The sequence below is a fragment of the Salvelinus sp. IW2-2015 genome, linkage group LG5 (assembly GCF_002910315.2).
Source record: "Salvelinus sp. IW2-2015 linkage group LG5, ASM291031v2, whole genome shotgun sequence".
NCBI classification, from domain to species: Eukaryota; Metazoa; Chordata; class Actinopteri; order Salmoniformes; family Salmonidae; genus Salvelinus; species Salvelinus sp. IW2-2015.
The window spans coordinates 21592859-21620561 of NC_036844.1; the positions used below are offsets into that span (position 1 = coordinate 21592859).

Consider the following 27703-nt stretch of genomic DNA (forward strand, 5'->3'; position numbering starts at 1 on the left):
GCGAGGAGACTCATTTGATAATGATGATGTAAAACATTACATATCGGATATCTAAAGACTATCCAGGTCTTTGGGTGGGGGGAAATTGAATCATACACTGCACCAATTGGGTGTGGACGTAAGAATATTGCAGAACCATAGTATGGGGTGTAATCAAAAAAAGGTAGCCACAACACCACCTACATGCAATGTGTTGAAGTTGAAGCAAAGCCGGTTGTTTGAAAGCAGACTTTATGGTAATGTGTAAAACACTGTTGATGAGACATGACGACAGAGGCACATAAAACATTGGAATCAATATTTTATTAAAAGCAGACGGGACATCTTCATGTCCTCAAATGGAACATAAATACAAAAAATATATGTACATATGGTAGTGACAAATAGAAGCGTACCGGATAGATCTGGACCAAGTTTACCCTTATATGAGATGGAAAAATAGAGGAAATTAGCTCTGTTTGGAAAACAGTGGGGACCTTGTAAGCCTCTTATTACAGAGATCGAGATGAATCATATAGATCACGACCCATCCTGAGTTAGGTTTATGGCCCACTCTGGGATAGGTTCATGACTCTTGAGGTACAAAGTAGAACTACACGGTAAAACTAACATTTACAAATGGAGTCCCAAAGAGGAAGAGCAACAAAAATGTCCATTATGGATCATCAGTTAGGCAACACGTTACTGTACGTTTAGATCTTACTACAAGCCGTTTTTGTTTCATTTCTTCAGTATACACCTGTCTTTGGTCCGCTGGGTCTGCTACAGGATAACTCTACAGGATAATTCTGATAACCACAAGAGAACAGAAATACAAAAGGCACTAACATTTTTTGCAAATATACTCTAACCTTTACAAAATGATCTGCAAAAAATATGCAAAGTATATACTGTACAGTTAAGTATAGCTTGTCACTGAAATAATCAAAAGTGCTTAAAAGCATTATACTTGCTCACAAGATTACATCCTCAACCTCAGGAATTACGAAAATCTGTCATTTCCAATAGGACACACAGGACAGCTGTAGTACACATGTTTCACCACAAAGGGACAGTATACAGGCAGAATATAAAACTAACCCCTCCTAGACAATTGGAAACGGAAGACTAACAGCTGTGGCAATGTAGAAGGAAATCCCTGCAACACAGGATTGTGTGTGCATAGGCAATACGTCTACTCCTGTGCTGTCCTAAAAAAGTCCCCGATCCATTGGACTGTCAGCTCTAAGGTCATTGGTCAGAGACAGGTTGATCAAGTTGACGGCATTGTGGGTGTTTAACCATTAGACATTTGTTGATTGCAATCAGTATACTGCCTATATACTGCACTATTGGCACTTCCATGGCCTAACTGAAGAGATGCACTTTGATTCGAGCTTGATTCAACTCTAAAACAATATTTTCTTGACATTTTGTATACTATTATACAAAAAATGTATTTTGATAAATGTATAATTTTTTGTTTTAAACCTGTTTGTACTCCAGAAGACATGAACTCTATAATGACTAGACCTTGACTAACCATGCTGTTTTATAATTATTCCTGTAGTCTCTTGAGCTGTTGTCTAACACTGAATGAAATTTTGACACTGAAAACTGTAGCTAATACTGTTTGTCACCAAAAATACCAGCAGCAATCATCGTCATCCTTCAAACCAAATACTTCTCCATTATACGCTTTGAAATCACAGACCCCTGATACTTAGGAATACAATCGGAGTTTGAAAAAAAACGGATTTAAGGCAGTAGATGGGGTACAGTAAATATCTTGTTGGCATCTCAAACCCTAGCTAAACACTTCATTCACATAGATTTCTCCTAGAATTTGGATTTGTACACCTTTCAAATCTGAACAGATTCACAACAGCTGAAAGGGTGCCACCTATTCCACATGGTGTTCGGATCTTGCGTCACACATCAACCTAATTTACTTCGATCCCTTCAAGGATCTCCTCGAGTGGTGGCCCAGGCAGGGTTGCACTTGCAGACCAGTTGATGGCAACAGTACATGATTTGGTCACACCCCATGATAATGACCTCACCTGTGACTTATAATGTAGCTGCATTCCATACAGAACCAGGCAAGTAATGAAAAGCCATCTGGTAAATTAGCATGCCTTTGCAGGGCTTGACATTCAGGTAAATTTGCCAGTGGCACACCAGTGGCACACCGGGCCAGTGCCAACTGGGAGCTACTGGCTCCAAAGAAAAGTATACTGTCCTGGTAAAGCGGATGATGCACGCTGAGCAAGTAGCTTATAATATCCTACCCTCCATACAGAAATAATTCAATTTTAACTTGACAATATCATATTTACATTGATTGTTTGGAGGGAAAAAATAAAACCTTTGCACAATCTCAAAAATTGTGTTAATAGCTAGGTTTCCATCCATTTAGCGACAGATTTCCATGTGAATACTCAATACTTTTCCCACCAGAGATGAGTTTCCATCAAATTGACTTGATGTGGATAAAAGGCTGTGTGGGCACATACAAATTATTTTTGAGGTTACCAAATAAAAACATGTTAAATGGGTTTCCATCGCATTTTCAAGTCTACTGATGGTTCTGTGACTGTTTTTAGTTATATAGCGAATGTGCCCACTCTGGTCTTGGCTCGTGCCCTCTAGCCAACAGCTTGCAGATACAGTGCGGGTATAGCCTACATGATGAGATTATTATAAACAAATGGCAGATTATTAGTCAAAAGGCAGCCAAGCATCATGTCAACAGAATAACACCCTCGATATGTATTGTATAGGAGCATCAAGCTCATTACCGTGAACTTTCACCAGCCCATAAGCTATTTCATCTGTAGCCTAATAAACTGCATGGTTTCCCAAGTCGGGGTTCCTCCCACTACGACTCCAAATTTACTTTCATATGATGATCAATATTTGTGCATAAAGGCGTTTCCACCGCCATTTCTCACATAATTAATATAACAGACACAAAAAGATCACACCTTGTGTAGCGTATTTTGTTTTGTCAATATTTGGAAAGCTTACCGATATATTAGCTGTTTACATCTGGCCTGTCGTGAAATGTCTCATCCGACATGTACTTTACTCACATAAAAAGATTGGATGGAAATCTGGTTAGTGTTAGCGATTTTGAACAGTCAGTCTACAGGTGTAGAGCCCTATAAAATCAGTTTTGGTAAATTCAGTTTTCCCGGTTTAATGAAATAGTTTTCCTTGTTTTTTCCAGGTTTTCACTGTCAAAATCACACTTTTTTATAGGAAAACTACAACAACTTGGATGTTTTAAGTCCACAACAATGCTTAAACCACATCAGGAGACCACATTTAAGGTCTGGGAACAATAAAAAAAAAAGTATATTTGTAGAATTAAGTTGCATTTAATTCAATTGCCTAGCAGTGTTCTTGTACTGTGCAATGTACAGTGTAGGCTACACTGACAGAGTTAGCAGAAAAATGCTCTGCGAATGAAACAAATCATTATGATATAAAAAAATGTTTTACCTTTATTTAACTAGGCAAGTCAGTTAAGAACAAATTCTTATTTTCAATGACGGCCTAGAAACAGTGGGTTAACTGCCTTGTTCAGGGGCAGAACAACAGATTTTTACCTTGTCAGCTCAGGGATTTGATCTTGCAACCTTTCGGTTACTAGTCCAACGCTCTAACCACTAGGCTACCTGCCGCCCCAAATTCTGTCAGGTAGTCCTACTTTCCAGTCAACATTTAATTGGGAAGGTTTTTTAGGAAAGCCTTTAGACACATTCATTCAAACAGTGCATGATGCCTGAATTGCACATCGCACAGATTCAACCAAGACTCCGGACTAAACTTTTGAATACCTGGTTTGCATACCCATTGCTGCTGCCCACTGCTGTTAGAATAAATCTTGATAATAGAAAAAAAGTTAATTGTGAACCAAAAACTAAGATGACAAGCAAAACATTTTCACTGACACCCTAGCGACCAATTAAAAATTTGTTTTGCATTGCCAAGTCAAACGGTCGCAGTCTCAAACCCTGCCCCCAGGGCTGATTGCTTGGGCCCCTAGCTGGAGTCCCCGGATGGGTCGGAGTCGGGCCCGTCCTGTTCTTCTGAGGGGAGGTGGACCCGCTGCTCGTCCATGCGCTTGGCCTGTGCTCTCTGAATCAGACTGAAGAAGTCCTCGTCAGGCACCGTGGGAGCCCGGGGGCCCCCTTCTGGTGGGGAGCACCGCTGGTCATCAATCCTGGAGGACTTGGTTTAGACCATGAGAGTGAGATGGACAGTGAGAGAGAAGGAGAGACAGACATCTAAAAATGCAATTCATGAGTGCTGCAATTTATGAATCCTGCATAACCTGAGATAAGCACAAATATTTGGGTCTTTTACCTAAATTACGCATCGATGGATGTCAATTGGAGACTAAGGTTAAGATTCAACCCATAGAGATGCTGAGGCAGTGAGACATGGTCTTACCTGGCACTTGATGAGCATGTTGAAGAAGTCATCGCTGGGCTCCTGGGGGTCTGTATCAACACACAGGTGGCCCAGGTTGTTATGGGTGATCCTGAGGCCGGGCAGGTTGCTGACGCTGACCCGCTGGTCGTCCAAGCGACGGCTCTGGGAGCTGACGATCAGGTCAAACAGCTCCTCTGTCTGGGGCGAGGTGATGAGCGCTGGATCTGAGAGAAAAGGGAGTTGGATTATATATATTTACTGTAATTGACCCCAAAAAAATCAATGCCACACATTTCTGACTAGAGATGTCCAGCAATGTGTGCTTTGAGTGATGCATTGAGTGATGCATTGACGTGAAAGGAAGTTCATGGAAGTAATGGAATTCCCAAGTAGTATCAGGGATCCTCTAGCTTTAGACTGTCGTAACAGCACTAATTTGCTAACCTACCTAGCATTTCATTAAGAGAGACAGCCCCTTCATTCTCGCCGTTTTCTCCGTTCTCCATGTTCGGGTCGTCAAGGTGGCAGCGCTGGTCGTCCATGCGGCTGCTCTGAAACTTGCTGAGGAGGTCGAAGAAGCAGTCCTCATCAGAGGGGTCACGACTTAGCTTCTGAAACAGAGAGACATGGACGCTAAGTGATAGAAGAGGCAGCACAACCCCTCATCCCACACACACTGACCCAATTGTCTCTTATATCCTTTTTATGTGGTTCATGTGTGGCTCGTGGGGCGGCAGGTAGCCTTGTGGTTAGAGCATTGGGTCAGTTACTTAAAGGTTGCTAGATCGAATCCCCGAGCTGACAAGGTAAAAATCTGTCGTTCTGCCTCTGAACAAGGCAGTTAACCCACTGCTCTTAGGCCGTAATTGTATATAAGAATTTGCTAGGTGCAGTTATTGTGAAGTGGAAACGTGTAGGAGCAACAACGGCTCAGCCTCGAAGTGGTAGGCCACACAAGCTCACAGAACGGTACCACCGAGTGCTGAAGCACTTAGCGCATATAAATTGTCTGTCCTCGGTTACAACACTCACTACCAAGTTCCAAACTGCCTTTGGAAGCAACGTCAGCACAAGCACTATTTGTTGGGAAACAATGTTGTTGGGAAACAATGGGTTTCCATGGCCGAGCAGCCGCACACAAGCCTAAGATCACCATGTGCAATGATTCTGTAGCAGTGGAAACGCGTTCTCTGCAGTGATGAATCACGCTTCACCATCTGGCAGTCCGAGGGACGAATATGGGTTTGGTGGAGACAGGAGAATGCTACCTGACACAATGCATAGTGACAACTGTAAAGTTATGTGGAGGAGGAATAGTCTGGCACTCTTTTTCATGGTTCGGGCCCTTTAGTTCCAGTGAAGGGAAATCTTAACGCTACAGCATAAATTGACATTCTAGACGATTCTGTGGTTCCAACTTTGTGGCAACAGTTTAGGGAAGGCCCTCTCCTGTTTCAGCATGACAATCTATGTCCCCCTGCACAAAGTGAGGTCCATACAGAAATGGTTTATTGAGATCGGTGTAGAAGAACTTGACTGGACTGCACAGAGCCCTGACCGCAACCACATCGCCGGCCTAATCGCCCAACATCAGTGGCTGAATGGAAGCAAGTCCTTGCAAAACTCTTCCAACGTATAGTGGAAATCCTTCCCAGAAGAGTGGAGGCTGTTAATAAGCCAACTCCCATATTAATGCCCATGATTTTTGAATGAGATGTTTGACGAGCAGGTGTCTACATACTTTTGGTAATGTAGTGTAGCAATTTAGATATCTATCTATCTAATCTAAGAAGCACCTTTTGCAGCGATTACAGCTGTGATTCTTTCTGGGTAAGTCTCTAAGAGCTTTCCCACACCTGGATTGCACAACATTTTCCCATTATTATTTTCAAAATACCTTCAAGCTCTGTCAAATTGGTTATTGATCATTTCTATACAACCCCTTACAGGTCTTGCAATAGATTTTCAAGTAGATTAAATCAAAACTGTTACTTGGCCACTCCGGAACATTCACTGCCTTCTTGGTAAGCAACTGAAGTGTATATTTGGCCTTGTGTTTTAGGTTGAATTTGTCTCCTAGTGTCTGTTGGAAAGTAGACAACCAGATTTTCCTCTAGGATTTTGCCTGATCTTAGCTCTATTCAGTTTATTTTTATATATGAAGAGTGGTACTCAGTGATGTGTTGTGTTACATTTTCCCTTTACATAATGCTTTGTATTCAGGACATGAAGTGGATTTCTTTGACACATTTTTTGCAGAATTACATTTTTTAGCCTTTAGACAATTGAGACATGGATTGTGTGCCATTCAGTAGATAAATGAGCAAGACAAAAGGTTGAAGTGCCTTTGAACGGGGTATAGTAGTGGTGCCAGGCGCACCGGTTTGTGTCAAGAACTGCAACTCTGCTGGGTTTTTCACGCTCAACAGTTTCCTGTGTGTATCAAGAATGGTCCACCACCCAAAGGACATCCAGCCAACTTGACACAACTGTGGGGAAGCATTGCCCAGCATCCCTGTGGAACACTTGACACCTTGTAGAGTCCATACCCTGACGAATTGAGGCTGTTCTGGGGGGGTGCAACTCAATATGAGGAAGGTGTTTGTGGAATGGCTAGTTTTAGCCCAATGCAATCAATGGCAGTACAATTATTGGCTCTACACAGTAGTGTAAAGTACTTAAGTAAAAATACTTTAAAATACTACTTAAGTAGTTTTTTGGTGTATCTGTACTGTACTTTACTAAACTCAGCAAAAAAAGAAACGTCCCTTTTTCAGGACCCTGTCTTTCAAAGATAATTCGTAAAAATCCAAATAACTTTACTGATCTTCATTGTAAAGGGTTTAAACACGGTTTCCCAACAATTAATGGACATGCACCTGTGGAACGGTCGTTAAGACACTAACAGCTTATAGACGGTAGGCAATTAAGGTCACAGATATGAACACTAAAGAGGCCTTTCTACTGACTCTGAAAAACACCAAAAGAAAGATGCCCAGGGTCCCTGCTCATCTGTGTGAGTGTGCCTTAGGCATGCTGCAAGGAGGCATAAGGACTGCAGATGTGGCCAGGGCAATAAATTGCAATGTCCGTACTGTGAAATGCCTAAGACAGCGCTACAGGGAGACAGGACGGACAGCTGATCGTCCTCGCAGTGGCAGACCACGTGTAACAACACCTGCACAGGATCGGTACATCCAAACATCACACCTGCGGGACAGGTACAGGATGGCAACAACAACTGCCTGAGTTACACCAGGAACGCACAATCCCTCCATCAGTGCTCAAACTGTCCGCAATAGGCTGAGAGAGGCTGGACTGAGGGCTTGTAGGCCTGTTGTAAGGCATGTCCTCACCAGACATCACCGGCAACAACGTCGCCTATGGGCACAAACCCACCGTCGATGGGCCAGACAGGACTGGTAAAAAGTGCTCTTCACTGACGAGTCACAGTTTTGTCTCACCAGGGGTGATGGTCAGATTTGCGTTTATCATTGAAGGAATGAGCGTTACACCGAGACCTGTACTCTGGAGCGGAATCGATTTGGAGGTGGAGGGTCCGTCATGGTCTGGGGCGGTGTGTCACAGCATCATCGGACTGAGCTTGTTGTCATTGCAGGCAATCTCAACGCTATGCATTACAGGGAAGACATCCTCCTCCCTCATGTGGTACCCTTCCTGCAGGCTCATCCTGACATGACCCTCCAGCATGACAATGCCATCAGCCATACTGCTCGTTCTGTGCGTGATTTCCTGCAAGACAGGAATGTCAGTGTTCTGCCATGGCCACCGAAGAGCCCGGATCTCCCATTGAGCACGTCTGGGACCTGTTGGATCGGAGGGTGAGGGCTAGGGCCATTCCCCCCCAGAAATGTCCAGGAACTTGCAGGTGCCTTGGTGGAAGTGTGGGGTAACATCTCACAGCAATAACTGGCAAATCTGGTACAGTCCATGAGGAGGAGATGCACTGCAGTACTTAATGCAGCTGGTGGCCACACCAGATACTGACTGTTACTATTGATTTTGACCCTCCCCCCTTTGTTCAGGGACACATTATTTAATTTCTGTTAGTCACATGTCTGTGGAACTTGTTCAGTTTATGTCTCAGTTGTTGAATCTTATGTTTATACAAAAAATTACTCATTTTAAGTTTGCTGAAAATAAATGCAGTTGACAGTGAAGGACGTTTCTTTTTTTGCTGAGTTTATGTTTTTTGACAACTTTTACTTTACTACATTCCTAAAAAAAATTATGTACTTTTTCCTCCTATTCCTATACTCCTATTCCCTAACACCCAAAAGTACTCGTTACATTCTGACAGGAAAATGGTCCAATTCACACACTTATCAAGAAAACACTGCTGGTCATCCCTACTGCATCTGTACTTGCGGACTCATTAAACACAAATGCTTCATTTGTAAATTATGTCTGAGTGTTAGAGTGTGCCCACTGGAAAATTCTGCTGTCTGGTTTGCTTAATATAAGGAATGTTAAATGTTTTTTACTTTTAATACTTAAGTATATTTTAGCAGTTCCATTTACTTTTGATACTTAACCAAAAACATTTAGACTTTTACTCAAGTAGCGTGACTTTGACTTTTACTTGAGCCATTTTCTATTAAAGGTATCTTTGCTTTTCCTCAACTATGACAATTGAGTACTTTTTCCAGCACTGCCTCTACATCATTTTGGTGATCTGTGTGTAGCATTAAAAATCAGGTTGTTGTTGTTTGAGTTGTTCTTAACCTTTTCATAGCACTTTGGACACAGAATGCCTTTGATACTGCCTGGAATAGCACATATGTCACGACTTCCGCCGAAGTTGGTCCCTATCCTTGTTCGGGCGACGTTCGGCGGTCGAAGTCACCGACCTTCTAGCCATCGCTGATCCTCTTTTCATTTTCTTTGGTTTTGTCTTGTCTTCCATCACACCTGGTTCCAATCCCATCAATTACGGGTTGTGTATTTAACCCTCTGTTCCCCCTCATGTCCTTGTCGGTGATTGTTTATTGGAAGTGCTTGTGCACGACTATCCTGGTGTGCGTCGGGTTATGTACCCATTATTTGATTGTTCTGTTTTCCAGTGGGGTTTTGTTATTAAACTGCACCGTTTGGAAACACCGTTTTTGCTCTCCTGTGTCTGACTTCTCTGCCACCAGTACGCACCCTTACAGCATAACAGTGTTCTCACAATCTGACCAATTATGTCCCTCAGTGCTGAGAATGCCCTACCTAGGGTATATACCTTGGCCTAGATCTTCAAGGTTTCTCAATCCGTCACCTGACATAATGTAAAAATAAACCTCCTTTCTTGCCCACTTCAAATTTAACATGAATAACGAAACTAGACCTTTCAAAGCTATCAACACCTCAGTGTTAATATGTTGATGAATATGTTACAAATAATGTATACTGTTATAACGAGCTAATTCCAATGTAAATATGATTATTCATCACTATTTACATCATTTTTGTTTATTTCGGTCAAACATAACACAACCTCTTTATACAGTACACATAAATTATCCAGCACCAACATCCCAGTACTACATTAAAGCCATCTCCAATTTCCACCCTCAGGATAAATTAACATGATTCTCTGCATTGAAGAAGTGTGTGATCCTGCCTCCATGTTGATGATAAATGCCTTGGCAGGTTAACGGTAGACATCAAAGGCAGTAAACCATAGGACACATCATGGATCAGTAATGGCTGATGGTGTCATTATCCCCCTGGATGTCATACCATAATGACACAATCAACACCAAGCATTATCGCCTAACAAATAGAACTGGATACACATAACGTACAATCCCATTACGTTCTGGTAGCAAATTAGATTGACTAAACATTTGCATTGATAATTGAAAACCTTTAAAACTCAACTTGGTATAGCGTGATATAGATAAAGGGCAACTCGCAGTGAACAAGATATCCAGAATCAGGTCAGAGACTAGAATGTTCAGTAGTACGATACAACCGTGATGTTGCTATAGGCGGTCACATTTTCAGCAGCAACTTTTGTGAAAACTTCATACCAAAATTAGACTACACTTCAAACGTTGCTTTACTGGGCATTATAAACGCATTTAATTGCCACAGATTGTGTCTGACTCTCTGGCAAAGCAAGAAAAACAGACATTTAGGCTAACACAAGCCAAAATGTAGAGACTAGTTAGATAGCAACACTATCATCCATCAAACAATCATTTAGATAAAGAGTATGAAGTGACTTACCACACAAGTACGTCTCTTTCCGATCTTTCCCTTTCTCTCTCTCCGAGTGCTCTCCCCTTCCCTCACTCTCCACACGCCTGACTCACTCCCCTCTCTTCCCCCACCACTCTCCTCCTTTCCACCACCACTCTCCTCCTTTCCACCCTTCCCTCTCTTTCCCTTGCCACCTCCATCTCTCTCGCTCTCTCTTCCCCTCACCACCTCCCTCCCTCTCGCCACCTCCCTCCCACCCTTTCTCTCCTTTCCCACCTCCCTCCCTCTCTCTCATCCCTCGCCACCTCCTCCTCTCGCCACTCCTCCCTCCCCCCTCTCCCTCGCCACCTCACGCTCTCCCTCGCCCACCTCCTCCCTCTCGCTCAACCTCCCCCCTCCCTCCCCATCTCCCTCTCTCTCCCTCGCCAACTCCCCTCTCTCTCCCTCGCCAGTTTCCTCTCTCTCTCCACCTCCCTCCCTCGCCATCTCCTTCTCTACTCCCCTTTCTCTCCCTTGCCACCTCCCTCCCTCTTCTCTCCTCTTACCCTCGCCACCTCCCTCCCTCACCCTCGCCACCTCCCTCCCTCACCCGCCACTCCCTCCCTTACCACCTCCTCCTGCTCTCCCTCGCCACATCCCGCTCCCCCTCGCCACCTCCTCCCTCTTCTCCTCGCCACCTCAACTGTCCTCTCTCCCTCGCCACCTCCCTCCCGCTCTCCACCTCCCTCCCGCTCACCTCCCTCCCTCTCCCTCCCGCGCCACCTCCCTCTCCTCTTCCGCCACCTCTCTCTCCCACCCTCTCCCTCCTCTTCCGCCACCTCTCCCTCCCTCTTCCGCCACCTCTCCCTCCCTCTTCCCCCACTCTCCCTCCCTCTACTCTTCCGCCATCCTCTCCTCCCTCTACCGCCCTCTCCTCCACTCCCTCCCGCTCCACCTCCCTCCGCTCTCCCTCTCCACCTCCCGCGCCACCTCCCTACCGCGCCAACTCCCTCTCCCTCTTCCGCCACTCCCTCTCCCTCTCCGCCACCTCTCCCTCCCTCTTCCGCCACCTCTCCCTCCTCTCCTTGTTCCGCCACCTCTCCCTCCCTCTCCCTCTTCCGCCACCCTCCCTCCCTCTCCCTCTTCCGCCACCTCTCCCTCTCTCTCCCTCTTCCGCCACCTCTCTTCCCCTCCCTCTTCCACCATCTCCCTCTTCCCCTCCCTCGCCACCTCTCTCTCCCCCCCCCCCTCGCCACCTCTCTCCCCCCCTCGCCAACTCTCTTCCCCCCCTCGCCACTCTCTTACCCCCCCTCGCCAACTCTCTTCCGCACTCCTCGCCACCTCCCTCCCTAGCCAATGAAAATTGACTTTAACTAAACATCGAAGTGTCAACTGTAAGGACCCTCGCTCTTTTCAGAGGTCCTACCAACTCGCTCACCTTTGGGGTTTTCAAAGGAGAGGTCAACTCAGGAGTTCTACCAAAATCCAACCTGGTCTCAGAGCATTTCGTATTATTCTGTACTTAAATCTGAACACTCAATTTAGTATGATATGTTACATTTCGTGTGGTGTGTATTAATTTGTGGATGACCATTAGCCAATTCACATTTGATGTTATGAATTACAGTTAGTATTATATGTTACGAATTTGAAAAATGTCCAAAATGTTAAAACATGTATGTAAAACATACAATATGTTACTAAGTTTAAGGTTAGGGTCAGCTAACATGCTAAGTAGTTGAAAAGTTGCTTATTAGCTAAAATGCGAAAGTTGTCCGTGATGAGATTCGAACTTGCAACCCCATGGTTGCTAGATGTTCTCGTTATACTCCCACCCATGCACCCCGACCAACTACCCTACTTTCCTTTTTGCCTTAAGTAAACATACCAAACAGAGCATATAATATTTGTGTGTCCCGGATAACATTTACTATGTTACGTCTAGTCACTGAGACCAGGCTGAAAAGTCAGGACCACACAGAAATGTTTCAGACAGATCAAACATGGTGAGACTACTGACATCCTCCTCAAAACTAGACTTGCTCTCAGCAATCTTCTTAGACATAGCACGTGTAAAAGCACCAGCTAGGAACACTCTAGGGTATTTCTCTGATAACCCATCAGGTTCCTCTACTCTGGCACCTAACAAACAACAGAATTCAGCACAACTTTCCCTCCAGCCAAATCATTGCCTAAAATCAACAAGACTCCCTTCACAGGTAGGGTAGGCTTCACGCCAATGACCACGCGACCAGAAACAAGATTAGACTTGAGTTCCACATTTTACAAGCAACCCATCTCCACGCCTTGAAGTGTCAAACAAAATGAAGGACTGGGCGGCCCCAGTGTCTCCCAGTATCTTCATTGGCTGTTTAACAGCAACACCACTCTGCAGAGATACAAACCCTTCTGAAACAAAGGGTTCATTCAAATCTGATCTTGTTTAGGAGATAAACCAGTCCCAACCAGAGACTTAATGCGCTGGAGGGCTCCCACAAGAAGAAAGCTTTTTCTCTCAAAATGTTCTGTTTCAACTTAGGACACAGAAACAAATATGGCTTTTCTAATGGCAGTAATGCCAAACTGGCAAATACGGATAACCAGTTCTGTCCATCCTTGTCTCTGGGTACTGGTGGAAAAGACAAACCTTGTAGTGAGAGATGACTTCTCTGGATAGTTTTTTTGTGTAAGGATATTAGTACTTTGTGCCCTGTTTGAAGGTATTTTTATGTCAACACAAACTCATCTGCAAGGACTGCAGCTTTCTAAAGCATGATAACCTTGTGCTCATTTATGTAGGTAGCAACCCTTGATTCCTGGTGTTTGTGACGCTCGCTGTTTGGTGCGATGCAGATCGTGTGGTGAAACAGAGGTGACGCAGTCTGTTCTTTTGATCTTTGATCCAGGGTCTTTACCTGACAAAGTAATGTTAAGATAAACTAGTTATTCTGTTAGAGGTTTTGTGCCGAATCCACTGCAGTGTTACAGGTGTCACGTTTATGGGCATGTTGCAGCAGTGTGTAGGAGGGAGATCCCAAGATGTGGGAAGTGTGCAGGAAGACATGGAACAGAGGAATGTGTTGTTTTAGTGGAAAACGTTGTCAACTGTATGGTTGCCCATGTTGCTGTGGATCAGAGTTGTCCGGTACGAGAGAGGCAGGTTGAGGTGGCCAGGATCAGAGAGGCAGGTTGAGGTGGCCAGGGTCAGAGAGGCAGGTTGAGGTGGCCAGGATTCAGAGAGGCAGGTTGAGGTGGCCAGGGTCAGAGAGGCAGGTTGAGGTGGCCAGGGTCAGAGTAATGCAGAAGATGTCATAATCTGAGGCAGTGAAGAAAGTAGGAGGGTGGATCAAGGGTGAGGGATTCTGAGTGGATCCCTGTGAATAGTAGATCTGTTCCAGAACAGAGGGATAGGCCAATGAGTGATATATGTTTCAGTAAGGTTGGCTTCTTAGCGTTCATAGCAATGGCTATCAACTGTACCGCAGAGATGGAACATAAGTCACAGAAAATAGATGTTGTGGTGGTAGCTGCAGAAAAGTACTTGGGGATATGAGATTTCACTTCAGAAGAGTTACAGGGTGTGTTAGTGGTAGTGTCCAGTCCTCTCAGGCCTGGGGTAGAATCAAACAGGGATAAAGCAGTGGAATAAGGTGGTGGGTTTTAATGAGGGTAGGGTAAAAAAAAAGGATATACAGTCATGGCCAAAAGTTTTGAGAATGACACAAATATTAATTTTCACAAAGTCTGCTGCCTCAGTTTGTATGATGGCAATTTGCATATACTCCAGAATGTTATGAAGAGTGATCAAATGAATTGCAATTAATTGCAAAGTCCCTCTTTGCCATGCAAATGACCTGAATCCTCAAAAAACATTTCCACTGCATTTCAGCCCTGCCACAAAAGGACCAGCTGACATCATGTCAGTGATTCTCTCGTTAACACAGGTGTGAGTGTTGACGAGGACAAGGCTGGAGATCACGCTGTCATGCTGATTGAGTTCGAATAACAGACTGGAAGCTTCAAAAGGAGGGTGGTGCTTGCAATCATTGTTCTTCCTCTGTCAACCATGGTTACCTTGAAAGGAAACAAGTGCCGTCATCATCGCTTTACACAAAAAGGGCTTCACATGCAACGATATTGCTGCCAGTAAGATTGCACCTAAATCAACCATTTATCGGATCATCAAGAACTTCAAGGAGAGCGGTTCAATTGTTGTGAAGAAGGCTTCAGGGCGCCCAAGAAAGTCCAGCAAGCGCCAGGACCGTCTCCTAAAGTTAATTCAGCTGTGGGATCGGGGCACCACCAGTACAGAGCTTGCTCAGGAATGGCAGCAGGCAGGTGTGAGTGCATCTGCACGCACAGTGAGGCGAACACTTTTGGATGGCCTGGTGTCAACAAGGGCAGCAAAAAAGCCACTTCTCTCCAAGAAAAACATCAGGGAGAGACTGATATTCTGCAAAAGGTACAGGGATTGGAATTCTGAGGACTGGGGTAAAGTCATTTTCTCTGATGAATCCCCTTTCCGATTGTTGGGGCATCAGGAAAAAAGCTTGTCCGGAGAAGACAAGGTGAGCACTACCATCAGTCTTGTGTCATGCCATCAGTAAAGCATCCTGAGACCATTCATGTGTGGGTTTGCTTCTCAGCCAAGGGAGTGGGCTCACTCACAATTTTGCCTAAGAGCACAGCCATGAATAAAGAATGGTACCAACACATCCTCCGAGAGCAACTTCTCCCAACCATCCAGGAACAGTTAGGTGACAAACAATGCCTTTTCCAGCATGATGGAGCACCTTGCCATAAGGCAAAAGTGATAACTAAGTGGCTCGGGGAACAAAACATCGATATTTTGGGTCCATGGCCAGGAAACTCCCCAGACCTTAATCCCATTGAGAACTTGTGGTCAATCTTCAAGAGGCAGGTGGACAAACAAAAACCCACAAATTCTGACAAACTCCAAGCATTGATTATGCAATAGTGGCTGCCATCAGTCAGGATGTGGCCCAGAAGTTAATTGACAGCATGCGAAGGCGGATTGCAGAGGTCTTGAAAAAGAAGGGTCAACACTGCAAATATTGACTCTTGGCATCAACTTCATGTAATTGTCAATAAAAGCCTTTGACACTTATGAAACGCTTGTAATTATACTTCAGTATTCCATAGTAACATCTGACAAAAATATCTAAAGACACTGAAGCAGCAAACTGAAGCAGCCACGACTGTACACACACACACACACACATACATAAATATATACACAAAGTCGGAAGTTTACATGAAATTAGATTGGAGTCATTAAAACTCATTTTTCAACCACTCCACAAATGTCTTGTTAACAAACTACAGTTTTGGCAAGTCGGTAAGGACATCTACTTTGTGCATGACACAAGTAAGTTTGCCAACAATTGTTTACAGACAGATTATTTCACTTATAATTCACTGTATCACAATTCCAGTGGGTCAGAAGTTTACATACACTAAGTTGACTGTGCCTTTAAACAGCTTGGAAATTTCCAGAAAAAGATGTCATGGCTTTAGAAGCTTCTGATGGGCTAATTGACATAATTTGAGTCAATTGGAGGTGTGCCTGTGGATGTAATTCAAGGCCTACCTTCAAACTCAGTGCCTCTTTGCTTGACATCATGGGAAAATCAAAAGAAATCAGCCAAGACCTCAGAAAAAATATTGTAGACCTCCACAAGTCTRGTTCATCCTTGGGAGCAATTTCCAAACGCCTGAAGGTACCACGTTCATCTGTACAATCAATAGTACGCAAGTATAAACACCATGGGACCACGCAGCCGTCATACCGCTCAGGAAGGAGACGCGTTCGGTCTCCTAGAAATGAACGTACTTTGGTGTGAAAAGTGCAAATCAATCCCAGAACAACAGCAAAGGACTTTGTGAAGATGCTGGAGGAAACAGGTACTAAAGTATCTATATCCACAGTAAAACGAGTCCTATATCGACATATCCTGAAAGGCCGCTCAGCAAGGAAAAAGCCAGTGCTCCAAAACCGCCATAAAAAAGTCAGACTACGGTTTGCAACTGCACATGGGGACATAGTTCTTTTTGGAGAAATGCCCTCTGGTCTGATACAATAAAAATAGATCTGTTTGGCCATAATGACCATCGTTATGTTTGGAGGAAAAAGGGGGATGCTGGCAAGCCGAAGAACACCACCCCAACCGTGAAGCACGTGGGTGGCAGCATCATGTTGTGGGGGTGCTTTGCTGCAGGAGGGACTGGTGCACTTCACAAAATAGATGGCATCATGAGATAGGAAAATTATGTGGATATATTGAAGCAACATCTCAAGACATCAGTCAAGAAGTTAAAGCAAATGGGTCTTCCAAATGGACAATGACCCCAAGCATACTTCCAAAGTTGTGGCAAAATGGCTTAAGGACAACAAAGTCAAGGTATTGGAGTGGCCATCACAAAGCCCTGACCGCAATCCTATAGAAAATTTGTGGGCAGAACTGAAAAAGTATGTGCAAGCAAGGAGGCCTACAAACCGGACTCAGTTACACCAGCTCTGTCAGGAAGAATGGGCCAACATTTACCCAACTTATTGTGGGAAGCTTGTGGAAGGCCACCTGAAATGTTTGACCGAAGTTAAATAATTTAAAGGCAATGCTACCAAATACTAATTGAGTGTATGTAAACTTCTGACCCACTGGGAATGTGATGAAAGAAATAAACGCTGAAATAAATCATTCTCTACGATTATTCCGACATTTCACATTCTTATTTATTTATTTTTTTATTTTTTTCATTTCCCATTTTGTTTCACAAAGTGTAATGAATTTATACTATAGTTCGGTTGGGGGTGGTAATGCAACATATTGGATGCCAACCACCGTTAAACTCCACCAAAGAAAAATATTCTAATCTGTGTGCGCCACACCCAAACAGAACCAACCAAAAACAAAATCCAGAGAAAAACCAAAGACTGTAACACAGACCCTTTCAACTCGTGTGACCTGGTGTGAAAAAAATAGACCAAAGTTCAAATACCATTTTTATTGACCTTATTTCTGGAAACAAGAGAAAGATTAGCCAGAGGAAGTCCACTTTGTCTCCATATCAACCCCCAATTGCACAACCGCTATTTTAGTCAGTCATTAAATAACAGGCTTCCTTCATACAATGGCTTCCTCGCTCTTTTCCATGGCAAGCCACTGATTGCAACAATTAACAGCATCACAGAACCGGGACGCGTGGTTGGCCGCCTCAGATGCCAAGTGACAGCAAAGCACAACCGCTTTGGCTGACGCTGGCCGAGGATGTCCTAAGGATAACGGAAGCACAAAGGAATACTGTTGTGAACAATCTAGAGCAGTCAAAAAGGCCTGCAGGTTTACTTTGTGTTATTCCTGGATGCTGATTTCTTCTGACGCCATCAGACACAGCACTCCTGTCTCTACCAGGAATTAACCTGGTGATCTAGATTGTCCATTAACCCTCATTAAATCACATCATGTCTCACCTATGGCACTTTCCCTTGCCCCTATAATCATGATGTAAGTCTCAGACTAAAGGTGCAAAGATGCAAGGACCCTACAGGCTTCAGAAGCGTCTTGCTGACCACCAGCTTTAGTGCGCTAATCACATTTATTTCATTTTATCCGTCAGGTTAGCTACCATTGATTTTTTTAAAGGCTGCCATTCCTAAAATGCAGAGAGGAAACTGAAGCTAGAATCGGCAGATAATGCCTTTCAGTAAAACACTTTGATACTAGGAGGAAAGTGTCAGATTTAATTAGGGCTTTAAGGAGATACAAGCTACTCAGAGGTGCTATCGCTACCGTCTCCTAAAGCTAACACACTTCAAGCCATTGTGTCTCTAAACCCATTATAGAGCTAGGCTACACATTGAAAACAATAGTCTTTGTAACTGATGCCTTTTAGTGGAGCTGACATAGGGATGAGTTTGACAATTCTAATTTCCTCTGGTATATTCTCCATGTGAAGAGATCAATTAAATAAATGAAGATCAATTAAATGAACATGACTAGTAAACACCAGGTGCATGTTGTTGTTATGCAGGGATATAATGAGGAAGTGAAGTTATACAGTGCATTCAGAAAGTATTCAGACCCCTTAACTTTTTCCACATTTTGTTACGTTACAACCTTTTTCTAAAATTGATTAAGTCGTTTTTTCCCCTCATTTACACATAATGACAAGGCAAAAACAGGTTTGTATAATATTTTGCATATATATTAAAAATAATAAAAGGAAATATCAAATTTACATAAGCATTCAGACCCTTTACTCAGTACTTTGTTGTAGCACCTTTGGCAGCAATTACAGCCCTGAGTCTTCTTTGGTATGACGCTACAAGCTTGGCACACCTGTATTTGGGGAGTTTCTCCCATTCTTCACTGCAGATCCTTTCAAGATCTTTCAGGTTGGATGGGGAGCGTTGCGCCCCAGCTATTTTCAGGTCTCTGTAGAGATGTTTGGTCGGGTTCAAGTCCGGGCTCGGGCTGGGCCACTCAAGGATATTCAGAGACTTGTCCCGAAGCCACTCCTGTGTTGTCTTGGCTGTGTACTTAGGGTTGTTGTCCTTTTGGAAGGTATACGTTCTCCCCAGTCTGAGGTCCTGAGCGCTCTGGAGCAGGTATTCAGCAAGGAAGTCTCTGTACTTTGCTCCGTTCATCTTTCCCCTCGATCCTGACTAGTCTCCCAGTCCCTGCCACTGAAAAACATCACCACAGCATGATGATGCCACCACCTTGCTTCCCCGTATGAATGGTGCCAGGTTTCCTCCAGACGTGACGCTTGGCATTCAGGCCAAAGAGTTCAATCTTGGTTTCATCAGACCAGAGAATCTTGTTTCACATGGTCTGAGAGTCTTTAGGTGCCTTTTGGAAAACTCCAAGCAGGCTGTCATGTGCCTTATACTGAGGAGTGGCTTCCGTCTGGCCACCATAAAGGCCTGATTGGTAGAATGCTGCAGAGATGGTTGTCCTTCTGGAAGGTTCTCCCATCGCCACAGAGGAACTCCCCCGATTGCTCAGTGTGGCCAGGCGACCAGCTCTAGGAAGAGACTTGGTGGTTCCAAACGTATTCCATTTAAGAATGATGGAGGCCACTATGTTCTTGTTCTTGTTCCTTCAATTTTGCAGAATTGTTTTGCTACCCTTCTCAGATCTGTGCCACAAAACAATCCTGTCTTGGAGCTCTACGAGCAATTCCTTCGACCTCATAGCTTGGTTTTTGCTCTGACATGCTCTGTCAACTGTGGGACCTTATATAGACTGGTATTTGCCTTTCCAAATTATGTCCAATCAATTGAATTTACTACAGTTGGACTCCAATCAAGTTGTAGAAACATCTCAAGGATGATCAATGGAAAAATGATGCACCTGAGCTTAATTTCGAATCTCATAGCAAAAGGTCTGAATCCCTATGTAAACAAGGTATTTCTGTAGTTTTTTTAAATACATTTGCTAATTCTTTTTTTATTTAATACATTTTAGAATAAGGCTGTAACGTAGCAAAATGTGGAAAAAGTCAAGGGGTCTGAATACTTTCCGAAGTACTGTATGTCAACGAGTGGGCAAACTAGGAAATATAAATCTACTCGGATAAACATTGGTTGCGTGGATGGAAAATGATATTTTCTGGTTAACTACGTTTTTCAGAACTTAGTTGCAACAGGCATCACTGCAGTCCCTGGTTGGAATCCAGGCTGCATCACATTTGGCCGTGATTGGGAGTCCCATAGGGCGGCGCACAATTGGCCTAGCGTCGTCCGGGTTTGGCCGTCATTGTAAATAAGAATTTGTTCTTAACTGACTTGCCTAGTTAAATAATGGTTAAATAAATATTGAGAATTAAGATATGGCTACTCACCGGAGGCGGGACTTGGACTGTGACTTCATCGGCGTCCACAGGGGAGTCAAACCACTGCCTCTCATCTGAGGACTGGCTGTCGGGGTAGCCCTTCCCTCTACTTGGCTGAGACTGCTTACTCTTGGATCTCCGGGATATACTGTCCAATTCCTGGCTGTCTCCATTCTGCAGGGATACCATTGGATTTTCATTGATTTTACATATGTATGTTGGCTGTCTCCATTCTGCAGGGATACCATTGGATTTTCATTGATTTTACATATGTATGTTGTCATTTTATAAAATGTCAGAAATTAGGTGAGAAAACGAAATCTCAATGGAATCAACAAAATGACTGTTTTTACCTTATCTGACGAGTACTTCCACAGTTCGACACTGTCCATACTGTTTCTCTTGGTAATTTTGGGTCTGGCTCCTAGAACAAAGAGGAGAGCAAAAGAGAACATCAAAGCATAAGATACCCTTTGTAAAGTTGTCAATGGACGGTTTAGTGTGTATGGATGGTTTAGTGTGCCGTTTAGTACTGTAATGAATGGGGGGACAGTATTGCCCTGAGGGGGGCTTTAACCCGAGTCACCTGACCCAAGACAAACACCCTATCCACAATCCCACTTCAGAGACATAGTAACACACTCATCAAGGCTAGGGTCGTTAAAGTAGGTACAGATATTTCATAAATATTGTGGCAGCGGGCAGGGAGAGGTGAGAGGAGTGGTGATTGAGGGGAGATATCTGGGTAGTCCGTTGGCTCCACCCCTGGGCCTTATTTGGACTTCCTGCCCCAATGAAGAAAGACTAACTCGTTAAGCCAGGGAGTGTTTGGGGATAAAAGGGGGAAGCAACATTCACAACGAGGCAGAGTAGGAGAGAACCAAGAGCGTTATGAAGACAGATTACTATCTGTGAGATTACACGTTGTGACCTGGACTGTCGGACTAACCCCCTTGTGTACCGGACCGGATTGGCTGATGACCCGAGTGTGCGGATTACCCCTGGAAAACGGAACTGACAAAGGGAACGGCTTGTGGACTGTTAGGTGATTGGTGAATTCCCCCTTCTTTCCCCGTGTACGAAAATCCCTAATAAACTTCCGCTTTGCATTCTATTTGTGCTACTGGTGCCTGTTTTGTTAATGACCTTAGTGATGTGGAAACCCCACACCCTTGATCTTAATATAATATGTTTTAATTTCTGATTGAATCTGGATGATCATCACAATCTATTAATACATGTAATCTAAAATGTCATCTACGTAATCCCTGAAAGTAAATATTTATTATGAGAGGACCATAAACAAACAATAACTAGTAATGCTGCATACTCCAAGAAAGGTCAAAATCTCACCTTTCTGGTAAAAATAGTTATACATTGCCGAGGTGTAGTCACTTTTGAGAACACAAGCTCAAGTACACATTACAAATATGAAACTACGAAATATTTTATGACGTATTTCCTATTCAACAAAACTGTATGGATACGGCTTGAATTGACATGTGTTTTCTAAATATAGCATAATAAAATTATTAAACCACTATAAGATTCCTTATAACTCTAAAATACATATTTGTATGTTTAGTGTTAGAGAAAATGTGCTCTCTTGATCAAAACATCTGCTCCCACAACTGTGAACGTCACACATAGCTCTAGCTTGGCTTCCTGAACTCGTTAAGAACTTGCCTTTCATCTCATATTAAACAAAGTGTTTTTTGTTTAATCTATGAATTATTTTATCTCTGAATGTGCTACTTAGATTTCACATCCTACCTCTCACAGGCGGTCTAAATATACTACTGCGTCCGTGGGAACCAGGACTAATGCTACCAGGGCTACCCCAATTCTGATCTACGGTGTCCATAGATCCATCTATAAGCAAAAATGTCAGTCGGAACCGGTACCAGAACCACGTGAGACCCCTAAACAAGGACTTTACATCTAAAAGGTTTAAACAGTTTAAAAATAGTTTACAAACCCCTTATAAAGGGTGCAATAACGTTATCTTACCAATGTCTCTAACATTGATGTATTACAAAAGGTTCTGTAGGGTGACCATTCAAAAACTACATTGTTCAACCGATAAACCTTTATAAACATAAAACCAAAACACATATCTAGACTGTTTCCCATACAGCTCAAATAGATGGTCTTGTGATGTGTGGTGAGGACGAGGTTTAGTCAGACAGCCAAGTAAAAAGACTGTGGATAAGGGGCCCTTTACGAGCCATGAACCCATAGGGAATGTTGGGCCAGGGTGTGAGCTGGACAGCCTGCACTGAGATATGGAGAATGTGTAGGGCTGGCACAATTATTGTATAACCGACAATAACTGTGAACTTTAAAAAAGTATCTTCATAATCATCTTAATATATTTATTTTAGGGGAAGGGGGATTCAACTTTATATTGAAGTAGATATAGTTTCCGTAATATGAGTTTGTCATTTGAAGTGGTTAGAGTTGGTAATCATTTTACGAGCAGAACAGCATAGTCTGGAAGAGAAGCATCATTTCCAAAAGTTCCAAGCGGTTAAAACCATTCGTTTTTGAGATAGGGGTGTCATCAAGGCTGTGTTGTATTTATTACAAGCTCACAACATTTTTCAACAAAATTGAAAATTGACAATTACCGTACCATTTGCATGACAATCGTTACCCAAAAATACACAAACGTCACAGCCCTACCGACGTACCCTGTACGTCCACTTCTGCAGTCCACTTCTCATGCTTGTTCTATCTATGTAGATCTATCAGTCATGTGACACTTGGAAAGTAAAAAAATAAAACACTATGTATTTGGTTGTATCGTTAGCTATATAATTATTTGGATTGGATTAGCAATTACATTTAGAAAGTTATGTTATTATCATTATTCTGAACGTTTTTATTTTTGCTTCATGAATTGACCAATAGATTTTAACCATGTGTTTGTTGCCTAATTCTTCAAAACTTGACATCTCTATTTTCATTGTGTTTCTGTTATGTGCATCAGAGAACCCATCTGTGTATTTGTTTAGAGGGGAAAATGTAATGCTTGATGATTACCATCACTCACTCTACACCGTACCCAGTATACACAACCAAATATTTTGTTGTCATACATGGTCTGTGTTATGTCTGTCTGGACTGGGACATAATCACCTAACTTTATTTATCTAAAAACATATATGTTGGTTTCTTGCTGGATTTGGCCGTCCCAAATCTATCTACACTGGTTTCCTTCGGCTCTCACGTGTCCAGTGTATGGACTCACTGAAGGCCTAGTTATCTCAGACATGCACATCAACATTTTCAGTACATTTATCTAAATAAAGACATCCCTTTAAATTTGGTGTACCTTTTAATAAAACATAGCTCAACAGACTCACAAAAATTTACACAAAAAATGTTTGGTGAATCAGAAATAGTGGTTTGATTCCCCCTGAAAGTTGCCATATTCAATTGTTCCAGCCATAAAATATTGGAAGGTGAGAAAAGTGTACGATAGGGGTTGAACAGTAGTCCTATAAATCTACCATAATAATCCTCAATAATCATGGAACTGTGATGACAACAGTCCAGTCGTGGTGAACCGTGCGACAAGCTCCAGTTTTGAACTGTTATGTATGTTTTGCGTTCCATCATGATTCAAATAGACTACATGTCCCAAATTACTGCACAACTTATAATACGTTAGCCTAATATGATCCACTATTGCTAGAGATCCTCATGAAAAACCACACAAACATGACAGAGGAATGAACAGTAAAATAACAACGTAATTGAATTATGTAATATGTAAGGAAACTAACACTAAAGTCACTGACAGTTATAAATGTGGGTATAACTGACGGTGGCTACCGATAGTGGCTAATATTTAACATGATACAAATTGTTTTTGAAAAAGTGAAAAAAGTCTGGGCATATAATTAAAACATTATAGAAATCATAAATCAAACGTGTAGGTTTGGTGCTATACTGTCATTTGCTCATGGCTACAGAAGCTGATAGCTTGGGTGCCCCAATCTCATCAAGTTGTAAGGCCAGCATAATCATAAACTTCACTGTGGAAAAGGTGATACAGTATGTTGATATGCTTCAGTTTGCTGCCATATGACTTGTTTCACATTTGTCTCCAGCAATCATAAGGTAAAATATATATTAAACAATTGTCATTTATATTTACAATCCCCTTATCCAAAAGGCTTACTCATTTACCTAGCACTTATCAATAGTTCTTATGAATTTATAAATGACAGTTTATGTAGAATGCTGTTATTTCTATGGGGAAAAGAAAGTAGATGTTGTTCCACTTGGAACCGACAGGTTGCTCCACCTTATTCATTTTCCATCATGTGTAAATGTGGTGAAATTATGAGGGAATTAAATCAAGGACAGAATATCTGAAGACACACTGCCACACCTTATTTTTTTTAATCTCCACCCTAAATTAATAGCAGGTTAATAGCAAGGTCAGAAAATGCGTAGAGAGAAAAGTGCATTAAAAGGGAATTATTTACGGTGGCTTAACTCAGATTGGAATTCCCCCAAATGAATAGACACAACACAGTCCTAAATTACATACTAGTTTGACAATTTGCAAATAGTAAGGCATAAAGTTATTCTTGCATAGAAAACACTAAGCACCAATGAATCGCAAACTACAATACTCCAAACGTCATCACCATTATAACAACCTGAATGTCTGTCTTCTCATTGTATTTCCATTTTGCGAGGTGGCAGTGCCAGGGCTGGGTCCCACCTAACCACAGTCTGTACAGCATGGGCCTGCTGATCCAAACAGAGTGACCCATTGCGAGCTTACAGAACAGGGCTGCTGGCAGCTGAGCGGAAATGGAGCAAAACAAAACTTCCGGAGGACCTATTATCCTTTCACTCCCTCCTCTCTACCTTCTCTTCTTCTGTATCCACTACTAAAGCCACTTTCTACCACTCTAAATGTCAAGCTTCTGCCTCTAAACCTAGGAAACTATTTTCTATCTTGTCCTCCCTCCTTAACCCTCCACCCCTCCCTCTCTGCAGTCGACTTTGTCAATCACTTCGAAAAGAAGGTTGACAACATCCGCTACTCAATCACCTATTGAGTCCACTGGTCTCACTCACACAGTACTACCCTACGCCTTGACCTCTTTCTCCCCGCTCTCTCCAGATGACATCCTGTGACTAGTGAGGCCTGGCCGCCCGACAACCTGCCCGATGACTTCGACATCGTAAACCATCAGATCCTCCTTTCAACCCTCTCAGGGCTAGGCGTCTCAGGCTCTGCACACTCTTGGATTGCATCCTACCTGCCAGGCTGCTCCTACTAAGTGACGTGGAGAGAATCTGTGTCTGCACCACATACTCTCGCTACTGGTGTCCCCCAGGGCTCGGTTCTAGGCCCTCTTCTCTCTATAAACCAACTCACTCGGCTCCATCATATCCTCACACGGTCTCTCCCATCATTTCAATTACGAATGACATAACTACTTTTCTCTTTCCCCCTTCTGACACATAGGTGGCGACATGCATCTCTGCGTGCCTGGCAGAAATTTCAACTTGGATGTCGGCCCACCACCAAGACAGAGCTGCTCTTTCCCCCGGGGAAGGCCTGCCCGATCCAAGACCTCTCCATCATGGTTGACAACTCCAGTGTCACACTCCCAGAGTACAAAGAATCTTGGCGTGACCCTGGACAACACCGTCGTTCTCTGCAAACATCAAAGCAGTGACTCGCTCCTGCAGGGTCATGCTCTACAACATCCATAGAGTACAACCCTACCTCACACCGGAAGCGGCGCAGGTCCTAATCCAGGCACTTGTCCTCTCCTGTCTGTTGTTTTTGGCTGGGCTCCCCGCTTGTGCCAGCAAATCCTTGCAACTTATCCAGAATGCTGCAGCCTGCCTGGTTTTCAACCTTCCAAAATTCTCATGTCACCCCTCTCCTCCCCACACTCCACTGGTTCCCAGTCGAAGCTTGCCTTCACTACAAGACCATGGTGCTTACCTACGGAACAGCAAAAGGAACTGCCCCACCCTACCTTCAGGCTATGCTCAAACCCTACACCCCAACCCGAGCACTCCATTCTGCCACCTCCGGTCTCTTGGCCCTCCAACCCCTACAGGAGGGCAACTCCCGCTCAGTCCAGTCCATGCTCTCCTCTGTCCTGGCACCCTAATTGTGGAACCAGCTTCCCCTTGAAGCTGGGACAGCAGAGTCCCTGCCCATCTTCCGAAAACATCTGAAAACCTACCTCTTCAAAAAGTATCTTGACCCCCCCAGCCCCTTTCTAGCTCTGACTCTACTGACAGCTACTTTATTGGGGAAAAATGTCCTTTTTATGCCTGTGATATGTGGTTGTCCCACCTAGCTAACTTAAGATGAATGCACTAACTATGTCGCTCTGGATAAGAGCATCTGCTAAATGACTCCATCCTCTGATCCGCGATGGATTGAATCCAATCTCAGAACGATCGAGCTGAAATGATGACTCTATACTTCTACAGAAGTCCTTTTAGAGGGGCATACATAATGCATTCACTAAGATGCATTATCAGCAGAGAAGGATTCTGTTGACAGAAGCACAATGAGACATTACTCTGCATACATAATTTATCTAAGCCCGTGGCTCTGCGAAGGACAAATGTATGCATTCTCTAAAGCTTATTCTGAGCTTTGCAAAACTCAATCCACCTCTGACATATACATACATCTCCCTCAACCAATTGAATAGAGAATAGGTTATAGAATTTCACATAAGCCTTCTCAAGTATGCATTCAAACCGCTTGACTATTCTTTACAGATCCATAGCAACTAGAAGGGCAAAGCGTCCAATACCATTTACGGTACATTCAAATAATTCAAAGGCTTACCTCATACTCTGAAGAGCTATGGTAAAGTAATTGTTGTCAGTCACATAAATTGAAAATAAACTGTTGCTATAATTGTTATTAGTCTATAGTTTAATTCCATTTGCAGCGTCCAATAAGTATCCTGTGAGAACCCATCACAGGTCCAGCATCTCTCTCTCTCTCAACTCAAGAGTTTGGCTGGAGGAGTGGTGGGATGTTTTCCTTCTGAGCGTGTGTGTGTGTGTGTGTGTGTGTGTGTGTGTGTGTGAGAGAGAGAGAGCGAGAGTGTGCCCGGGATTGTGTGAGGGCGGGGTGTGGTATGGAGATGGAGAGTGAGCTGGGCAGTGCCTCTGCATGTCAAAAAACAGAAAATACTATATAGGGCTTTCCATGTTGATAATT

The 27703-nt window shown here is 43.3% G+C and overlaps 1 protein-coding gene across 2 annotated transcripts in view; it reads right to left on the minus strand.

Moving 5' to 3' along the window:
* Positions 1–283: 283 nt before the first annotated feature.
* Positions 284–27703, minus strand: part of LOC111964046 (G-protein-signaling modulator 1) — a 57946-nt gene continuing 30526 nt past the window's right edge. Inside the window, exons 10-14 of one of the 2 annotated variants that reach the window (XM_023987718.2) lie at positions 20823–20893; positions 20479–20643; positions 4871–5033; positions 4441–4646; positions 284–4218 (exon numbers count right to left, since the gene is read on the minus strand). In XM_023987718.2, coding sequence (XP_023843486.1) covers positions 4030–4218; positions 4441–4646; positions 4871–5033; positions 20479–20643; positions 20823–20893 — 794 coding nt within the window. In that variant the 3' untranslated portion in view covers positions 284–4029. Of the gene's footprint in view, positions 4219–4440; positions 4647–4870; positions 5034–17676; positions 17906–20478; positions 20644–20822; positions 20894–27703 lie in introns of those variants that run through there. The other variant, XM_023987719.2, reaches the window with a different exon arrangement.